Here is a 10,047-nt window from a genome sequence, read left to right as displayed (position 1 = left end):
TAGAACTAATTTGAATTGTACATTATAATTGAGGAATTGGAAACAATTCCTCCTCATTACAGCAAGTATTTGAAATTTTGTTTAAATAACTATTTATCTTTTTTTTTTATAATGCAAAATACAAGCGTCACAAACTGTTTTATTGAACAAAATTGATACAATTAAAAAGCACTTTCTACTGCAGTTACATGTCAGTGCCAGCAGGGGGTGCTGCTCCTACTGGACTTCCCCATTTCAGCAGAATTGATAGTTTTCAGTTGACTCCCCACAGAACACACATGCAGACTTTATCTTAAGGTTTTTGGCGATATCTCTGTAAAATAAAACCGAATTTTTAGAAATCCAAAAAGACTTTATGCTTGGCTCTTATAGAGTTCTTGAATTCCATAGTAGATCATTGAAGATGCTGTTTTATTTCAGTAAATTGAAAAGAAGTTGTAGCAGAAAAAATAAAATACATTGAAATAGATTAAAATCAAGCACTTGAAAAAAGGGAAACTGCAATAAGTATTGTAATTTGCAAAATAAATAAAATGCAAACATGATCTCAAACATCTTTTGTTAGTTTTTTTTTATTTGGACAGACATTTTTACAGAAAGCAGTACTACAAAAAAAGTAAATGCTAATACTGCTAATAAGTCAATATTTTTTTATAAAAGCCAGTTCAAGGGGGAATTGGAGAACGTAGAAACGTAAAAAAACGCCTTCACAAGTCATTCTTTACTTTTATTTATTTCAAATGCAGTCTGTAAACATTTCATAAATATCAATATGCAGTTATTATGAGAAACATTTAACGGCATCTATTATTATTAAACTTTTCTTGGTAAATTAACGTTACGGAAATGAGATTCTAAAGAAAACGAATTCTGAAAAATTAAATTATTTTAACTTCTTATTCTTTCCTATCCTTGATGAACTATTCTTTCCTATCCTTGCGTCAATTTTAAAATTAATTTAAATTAAGATATCTCTTCAACTTAAAACAAACTAATCAAAATTTCAATACAACTTTTTTACCAATGTGACCTGGAGGGAATTTTTCAGTTTATAAGAAGACACTTTTTAGTGCTTATATTAATTTTTTTCCTTTTCTTTTAATATTTAACTTTAAAAATCAATCCTGATTGTAAAAACAGAAGACAGAAAGAATTTTCTAAATGTATAGATTTTGACTTTTGTGTTTATTTAGCCTTAATAAAACTTGTAATTTTTGAAAAGTTTTACATTTGAGTCATTTATTAGCAGTAGATTAATGGAATCCAGCTTTTTATCCAAATAGAATCTCATAGTAAGTCATTCTGGCCGTCAGTATGCAAATAGATCTGTGTTGATAGTAGCAATACCAAGATGAAGTATTGATACTAACAAGATGAGATTGATACTTTCGTGGCAGTTTTTCTTTGACTCGTGCAGTAAATTACTTGAACTTATTTACTGAGTTCATGCAAGTGCTGCATCTATCTGTCTGTAGTGTTGCCAGATTGGGTGAAAAAAAAAGTCTAATTTGAGCAAAAATCCACCCGATTTGAGCAGAAACCTGCCCAATATGGCAACAGTCTGTCTTTGTAAACAGCACTGCTGCTCACACCTCGCCCCTCCCCTTCCGGAGTCACGGGAGAGCAGAGAAAATCATAAAAGAGTCACATATTCACATGCGATGGCAAGATTTTCTGTTGTTTTAATATTTATTAAAATGGTTTCTGAGTGCGGCTGTGTCTGCAGCACACCACTCCCCCAGGGGAGAGAATGCAGAGAACAGATTTTACACGGCTAGATGTGTGACAACTACCGTATTTTCCGGACTATAAGTTGCACCGGAGTATAAGTCGCAGTAGCCAAAAAAAGCACAATGAAGAAGAAAAAAACATATATAAGTCGCTCCGGAGTATAAGTCGCACTTTAAGAGAATAGTCCAACAGTTCATTGACAGTGCACCTTATAACCCACTTTGATGGCTTGTTGTCCCGCATTAGCCCAGGAAGAGAAAAATAAAAACAACAATAATAATGTCTTGATGCAAATGAGAAAAACATCGTAACATCCATGAAGAGAATGATTAGATTATCAGGAACGTTTGTTTTGAACGTGACTTCTTCTTCTGCGTTTCTGTCAGCTGACAGCAGTAGATACTGATACACAAACCTACAGCGCCCTCTAGTGTTTATTATTGGGAAACAACCGCCAAAAGGCAACCGGTTTAAGAGGGGAAAATAACAAATATATGAGCCTATTTATGTCTAAAAAAAAATCACATATAAGTCGCTCCTGAGTATAAGTCGCACCCTTGGAAAATCTATGAAAAAAAAGCGCGACTTATAGTCCGAAAAATACGGTAATAAGACTTTAACTATAGCTCAACTTAATTTATGTGTTGCTTTTGTTTACTTTTATTTTCTAATGACTTTTTTTATACCATTATTTTGGTTCTGTTTTCTTTGTTACATTGTAGACTTTTTAAATTTTGCAGTAAGTTACTTTATTATTATTATTATTATTATTATTATTATTGTATTATGCCATTACTATTGTACATATTGTATATTTGCATGTTTAGTTCAGATTGTTGTAAATACTTGACATTAATACTTAGCTTTTTCCAAAAGTTTCTATCTTGTATACACCTAATTAAAAATGGTATGTCCAAAATTATATATTTATATAATATATAATTATATTTATAGGAAAAAGCATTGATGTCCAAATTCCCAGTATCGCCCAGCTTCAGCTTTAAAGATTTTACAGATTATTTATTGCATCCTTTGGATTGAAATTGATTTATAATAAGCACTCAAAACAAAAAGTTGCTTAAGAAGTTGAGCAAAAGAAACATAATTATAGATATATCTAATATGGGATGATTAGTCAAGACTTTATTGGAAGAATAAAATTAGAAACACTTCCACATACATATAGTCGGGATCAAACGTTTGGGAACTCCAGGTAAAATGTTATTGTGCTTAAAGAAGCCATGGAAAGATGGAAAATCCTCGTAAAGGTATCATATTTCATATGAGGAATCCTTTTAACATGTAAAAAAATACTTTATTTCCATAATTTACCCTTTCAAAATAACAGAAAACAAAATAATGGCGTGTACAAAAGTTTGGGTATATTTTCATGCAACACATCGACTCCATAAAATGTGAAGTTTGTCGAAAATAGTTCTTGAAAAAAGTGTGATAATAAATATTTAATTGTTTTAGGTAGTTCTCATAATCCAGTAATGTCACAGTTTATGTTATAAAGGCACAAAAAGGAAATATTTAGTTTACTTAACAGAAGTAACATCTTGTTATTATTTATGAGATAAAAGTACAAACTGAATCAACACTCGGTTCTGCATTTATGAAGTGGAGTTTTCAGACTGTGAAGTGTTTGAGTGTGAGTCTCCTCTTGTATGGAGGCTTAAGAGTGTTTTGATCTCTGTTGAGTAACGAGCTGCTCGCTCTGCAAATCTGCTCTAAATCCAGTTCCAGTCACCTGTGAGATTAGCTCCTTCATTCAGCAAACCGCCTGACTGCGCAGAGACCGGAACAGAAGCCCGGCAGCTCCGCAGAGGAGGACCATGAACGACAGCACTCAGGTCAGTGAGAGCCGAGCAGAGCAGAGGAGAAGGGTTTGTTTGGCTGTGGTTCACCACAGCATGTATACATGGTTAATGTTAAAGTTTTTACTCAAATACATCACCTTTAAATGGGATTTTCTTGTCTGTTTTAATAATTATTGAAGAAAAAGTTGCCAATCAACCTTAAATTCTGTTCTTTTCTATGTTTTCTTTGAATTATTTCTGAAAAAGCACATTTTAAATGAGACTTTCAGAGTCAAATGTTTATGGCAACAAAGTTGATGCTCAAAAAAAGCGACAGATTTATGTAACTTGTTCTGATCCCTAAAGCTGAGCTTTGTTATTAAACCTCAAAGAATCCACACGTTCATTGGGAAACGTATAAAAGGGTTTTCAACAACAATGCTGGGATTTGTTCACGTTGAAGGATGGGATTATGCAACACCTGGAGAAAATCCAGGATTTTAAATCATGCCCAAACATGACAAAGTTGTTTTTATTTCTGCAAATTATTTTGTAGTGTTTTGTGTTTTTTTAAGTTAAATTTATATAGCACTTTTCATACAAAAGGTAGCAAAAAAGTGCTGTACACCAAAATAAATAACAATATAAAAATAGATGCTGTGATGTTGTTATTAAGTCAATAAATCTTTACAAATTCCTCACAGGATGGCAAGGTGCTGCAGCAGATTGAGAGGGAGGTGCGAATGAGGGAAGGGGCCAGCAAACTTCTGGCTGCCTGCTCCCAGAAGGATCAGGCCCTGGAGGCCTCCAAGAGTCTGCTCACTTGTAACGCCCGCATCCTGGCTCTGCTCAGCCAGCTGCAGAAGATCCGGAAAGCGCAGATCCTGGAGCGGGCCGGACTCAGGTCAGACGGGGATCCAGACACAGTGAATGTGAGGCTAAACCGAGGTGTAGGAAGTCTTTATCGAATAGAATAGAAGTCCAAAGGAAATCTAAAATCTGACAGCTGCTTGCATCTACGAGCACATCCAAAAAAAGTTAAAAAAAAAAAATAAAGTATAAAAAGACAAAAAAACAGACAAAAAATGAATTAAAAATATAAAATCAATTAAACATTCAAATATATATATATATATTTTTTGGATGTACTGTCTTTAGCATATAGAAAGATTTCCTCAGTCTGTCTGTGAAGCAGTGTTGTGTCAACAGTAGTAAAGTGTTAAAGTCACTCTGATCAACTATTGATCTATTTTAAAAGCATTCCCAGTTTTTTTGTACTTATAATTATGCTATTTTTAGCAAAAATCATTCATTTTCTAGGACATAATTTCTACAGACCTGAAGGAGTTCCTAAGAAATTCACCCCTAAATTGTAGGCGGGGTTGTTGATGCAGAGAAACCACGCCCCCTTTACCCTACCAGTTGCTGAGAGCTCTCTGTTTACAAGTTCTACGTCACAAATACAATCTTTTTCAAACAAAATGTTTTCGTTTGCTTCAAATTCACATTGAATTACCTAAATATGGCCGTGGTGCAGCGGAAGGGTGGTCGGCCTTTGATCAGAAGGTTGCAGGTTTGATTCCCAGTTCAGGAGGGAGTGTCCTTGGGCAAGACATGTTACCCTATGTTGCCTTTGGTGGTTATAGGTCGGCGCCAGTGTTTGGTAGAGAAGCCGCCGTCAGTGTGTTGCAGGAATTGTAGAAAAAAAAAAGCTGTATACAAGTATACGCCGTTTACTACAAAATAAGATATATATATTTTTAAATTTACATAAAAATAATTATTTTTAAGTATAGTAAAAATATTACATAAAAATACATAATAACCATAATAATAATGACAACATTATAATAATAAATAAAATGTAAATCAGCAAAATAATTAAATTGATACTTCATTTTCCTAATAAAGGTCCTTCATCATCAGAAAAATGCTACATCAAAAACACATTTTTTATTGTAGTTGGTCTTAAAGCTGATGCTGCGTGTTGTAGCAGAATTTTAATATTTTGCTGGATCCGGCCCACCAGATCATTTAATTTGATTGTTTTTAATGGCCCAATGTTATCTTGCACTTATTTCTAACTTGTAAAATTTTGACGAAATATATATTTTTATGGGGAGCAAAATATTGAAAGTTATTTAGGGTTTAAGTTGATTTATTTTTAATAATACTGCTGCACGGTGGCGCAGTGGTTAGCGCTCTTGCCTCACAGCGAGGAGGCCCCGGTTCGAATCCCGGCTGGGACCTTTCTGTGTGGAGTTTGCATGTTCTCCCCGTGCATGCGTGGGTTTTCACCGGGGACTCCGGCTTCCTCCCACCGTCCAAAAACATGCTTCATAGGTTAATTGGTGACTTTAAATTGCCCCTAGGTGTGACTGTGAGAGTAAATGGGTGTGTGTTTGAGGCCCTGCGACAGACTGGCGACCTGTCCAGGGTGTACCCCGCCTTCGCCCATCAGTAGCTGGGATAGGCTCCGGCACCCCCGCGACCCCGAAAGGGAAGAAACGGTCAAGAAAATGGATGGATGGAATACTCCTGCCTTTTTATTATTCATAATTATGTTAAAAAGTTGCATTTTAAAAATGTAGTTTTAGTGTGTTTAATAAATGTTTATCCTTTTCGGGGACTAAGGTATGTTTGGGATTTTGGCCCCTGTGCAGTTTGACACCCCTGTTCTAAAATGAAAGCACTAAAAGTTGATTAAAAGTTTCACTATCATCCTTCAGGTCTGCTGAGGATGCAGCACCGTGTTCTGGAAAAGTTGCACTTTCAGGTCAGCAAAGTTCCAACATGTTTCCCTTTATTTATCAAACTGGAAATTTCTGCGATCACTATCTGTGTTTTTATTAGATTTGCGGATTCCCCTCATGTGGAAAGACTCAGAGTACTTTAAAAACAAAGGAGGTACGACAGACTGATTATAGACAGGAAGTAATGACACACGTTAAAATGTATTTCTTTTGTCTTTTTAGAGCTCCATCGCTGTGCTGTTTTCTGCCTTCTTCGCTGCGACTCAGAGATCCACGACACTGACATAGTGATGGTGGACAGGACTTTGACAGACATCTGTTTTGAAGTCCCCGTCATATTGTAAGTTCAGTCATTACCTGTAAGAATTCCAGAGGAGAAGTGGAGGTTCGTTGCAGTGAAAATGTCTGTGTGCAGCAACAAGGTGGGTCCAGATTTCCAGCTCCGTGTGGAGCTGTACAGCAGCTGTGTGGTCGAGGACGCCTCCCCGGCGGTTCTGGCCATCAAGAGAAGCAGTTTTCTGGGAGGCTCGTTGGGATACTCGTCAGGAAAAAAGATCAGAGCTGCGTTTGAGTCTGCGGCTGCATGTGGATCTGTTGGAGGAGACGGGAAGCCTGGATGTTCCCCCTTGCTTGAGCAGTCTGCAGTGTAAGCATCTATTCTGATAAAAATTGTGTTTTCAGCATGTTCTTGTGATGCTGATGGTGGACATTTGAGAAAAAATTAAGCTGTACATAGCATTTCTGAGTTCTTCTTTATTCAAATTTAATCAGGAGTAGATGGAGAGTATGTATTGTGTTTGTGACGAAGAAAATATGCTTAGCGGAGCACGAGTTCCATTCTGATGCACTTGTAAATGACTAGATCCATGTATGACTTGGTTTTCCTTGTCTAGGCTAGTATCTGGGTCCAATCTGTACGGGAGGATAGTGTCTATATTGCTCTCCATTTTTGTTGTACCCGTGATATTAGGTTAGGGTTGTAGGCTAGTTAACACAGGGATAATTGGCTTACTACATACCATCCAATGCATTCTCACTCCATCATACATCGACATATGGTGACCTGCGCGTCACTTTTTGCCATTTTGGGTATCCCCAACTCTGCTGGCTGTTCCCATTTAATTAAGGGTTCCCAATCGTCAGGACACAGACCGCTATCAGACCGCTACACTGACCCTAACCCAGGAGATCCAACAGGAACACTTATATACGGAGGCCAAAAAATCTTCTAGATGTTTTGAAAAAGGGAGGTAAAGGACCTGGGGCCATGAACCCGGCATACCGGGATGTTAGCCCCAGAAGACGTTCAGATATTAAAGTTAAGACCCGTGACCATGATCCTGGCATACCGCGATGTTAGCCCCAGAAGACGTTCAGATAGTGAGGTTAAGACCCGGTACCATGATCCTGGCATACTGGGATGTTAGCCCCAAAACACTTGGAGAAAGTGAGGTTAGGACCTGGTCCATGATCCTGGCATACTGGGATTTTGGCCCCATAATTCTAAGATAGAGAAGTTAGGGACCCTGAACCATGAGCCCAGCATACTGGGATGTTAGCCTCAGAAGACTTGGAGAAAGTGAGGTTAGGACCCGGTCCATGATCCTGGCATACTGGAATGTTGGCCCCAGAAGACTTGGAGAAAGCGAGGTTAGGACCCTGTCCATGCTCCTGGCATACAGGGATTTTGGCCCCTGAAGACTAAGATAGTGAAGGACCCCGAGCCATGAGTCCAGCATACCGGGATGTTAGCCCCAGAAGACTTGGAAAAAGTGAAGTTAGGACCTGGGACCATGATCCTGGCATACCAGGATGTTGGCCCCAGAAGACTAAGACAGTGAAGTTATGGACCCTGGACCATGATCCTGGCATGCTAGGATGTTAGCCCCAGAAGACTTGGAGATAGTAAGGTTTATACCCAGGACCAGTAATCTGGCATACTGACAACTCGGATCCTGTAGATACAATGTGATTTGTTAGGGGGACAAGACTGAGAAGCTGGGGAGACGAGAAAACCGGTCCTGGAAAGGGCTGAAACAACCCACTCTACTGGTCAGAATTGGTCTTGAACCAGTCCCGGGAACTACGGTTCGGAAAGCTGGGTCACCCGATTCCTTGTCTTGTTGACTTCAATGGGCGTCATTCTCTGCAGTCGCTGTGCTTCGCACCTAAAAAAGCCCAACTTGGATCCTAGTGCCCCTAACCTGGTACCAGGACCCTAACACGATATTGTGTCCAGTACCACATCCCAAGGGTTCGGGACCTGTGATTTAATGGGAACAGCCAGCACATCAAAAAGGACGAGTTGGAGACACCCAAAGCACCAAAAAGTGACGTGGAAGGGGCCCATCTAAAGGTCCATATAGGATGAGTTGAGAGTGAAAATGTGTGGTTCCAACAGTCCCACCCACAACTCAGAGGCATATTTTCTGCAAAAACTAACATATTTTTGATTTAGGATAAAAACAGCATAATCAAAAATTGGCAACACTGAAAAAAAATTAAAGATGATCAGAGTGGAACTTTAACTCTGATTTGAAATGCTTTAACATCTCAAGTGTTTTCTCTCTAAAGGGGACCAAAGTACAACCTTTTGGCTCACACAACTCTGACTGTCGAGAATGTCCTGAATGGTTTCAAGACGCACGATTTGACCGTTTTAGCTACAGGNNCCCCCCCCCCCCCCCCCCCCGGTAGTTTTGGATGCTCTTTATGGTCATTTCCATTCTTTGCATGTCTATGTTTTCCAGAGGACAGCCCCTTCTGGTTACCCTTGTATGGAAGCCTGTGCTGTCGTTTAGTTGCTCAGCCGCTGTGTATGACCCAACCAGTGATAAGTGGTCAACTCAAGGTTAAGGTGATCACATACAGCAGATTCATGCAGTAACAAAGTAACTAAACTAAAACACACATGTCGGGTATATCCAAAGGAAGTTTAGAATTCATTATGGGATGGTCACATGACCTTTGAAGCCAAGAATCAGGTTTTTTTTTTAGGAGTTTTTCCTTACCGGGAGGGAGGGTCTAAGGGCAGGGATAACCAGTTTTATTTAGTCTGTTTAGTTTTTAGCCATTGTTCATATTTTATGACTAATTTTCTGAATTTGTAAAATTACCTGCATGAAGCCCAATGAGGCAAATTTTCTTTGTGATTAATTCTAGTTCAGTCTGGTTCAATTAACTTAAATTCAATTAAAAATTATTGCTTTCAGCTTATTTAAGTTTCAAGTTAGTAACTTGAATTAAGTTGACTTCCATCCATTTTTAATTCAATTATTTTTAATGCAATTCAATGTGAATTAATAAAATTGAAATAAATTTTATAACCGCTTTAGTTCAGTAGATTTATAGAGCAGCGGTTTATAACCAAGTGAACACACATATACACACCCAAAAAACATCAAACCACAAACAAAAAATAAATTCAGATTAGTGTTTGCTCTTTCTCAGCTCAAAGACTCAAACATTTGGGAAAATGTACACGCTGACCTCAAGGAGCAAGCTCTCCGCTGTTATCAAACTCATGAAGACCTGCAGTCTGGGAACAACCTGGTGCTTCTAATTCCAATCAGAAAGGTGAGTTCTTTCTAGAAATGCTGCAAGTTTTCTTCTTCTTTACTACAGCTCGATGCAGAGGCCACCAGAGGGCAGTGGTGAGTCAAACAGTGACGCACCTTGCACAATCATACGCACCTGTGTTTCAGGAGTGGAAACCAGAAATGGGCAACTGTGCATAACAAAAAACAAACAAAAAAAAAAGA

At 38.2% G+C, this 10,047-nt stretch overlaps 1 protein-coding gene across 1 annotated transcript in view; it reads left to right on the top strand.

The window, feature by feature from the left end:
* The first annotated feature begins 3,407 nt into the window (after window positions 1–3,407).
* Window positions 3,408–10,047, top strand: part of LOC112163377 (rhotekin) — a 21,400-nt gene continuing 14,760 nt past the window's right edge. The window contains exons 1-9 of the mRNA XM_036214616.1: window positions 3,408–3,587; window positions 4,238–4,465; window positions 6,273–6,309; window positions 6,387–6,440; window positions 6,509–6,626; window positions 6,702–6,932; window positions 8,861–8,979; window positions 9,037–9,143; window positions 9,737–9,862. Of these exons, the coding sequence (XP_036070509.1) occupies window positions 3,570–3,587; window positions 4,238–4,465; window positions 6,273–6,309; window positions 6,387–6,440; window positions 6,509–6,626; window positions 6,702–6,932; window positions 8,861–8,979; window positions 9,037–9,143; window positions 9,737–9,862 (1,038 nt within the window). The 5' untranslated portion in view covers window positions 3,408–3,569. The remainder of the gene's footprint in view (window positions 3,588–4,237; window positions 4,466–6,272; window positions 6,310–6,386; window positions 6,441–6,508; window positions 6,627–6,701; window positions 6,933–8,860; window positions 8,980–9,036; window positions 9,144–9,736; window positions 9,863–10,047) is intronic.

Source organism: Oryzias melastigma, linkage group LG12, assembly GCF_002922805.2.
Source record: "Oryzias melastigma strain HK-1 linkage group LG12, ASM292280v2, whole genome shotgun sequence".
NCBI classification, from domain to species: Eukaryota; Metazoa; Chordata; class Actinopteri; order Beloniformes; family Adrianichthyidae; genus Oryzias; species Oryzias melastigma.
This window is presented reverse-complemented; position numbering and strand designations above follow the sequence as displayed.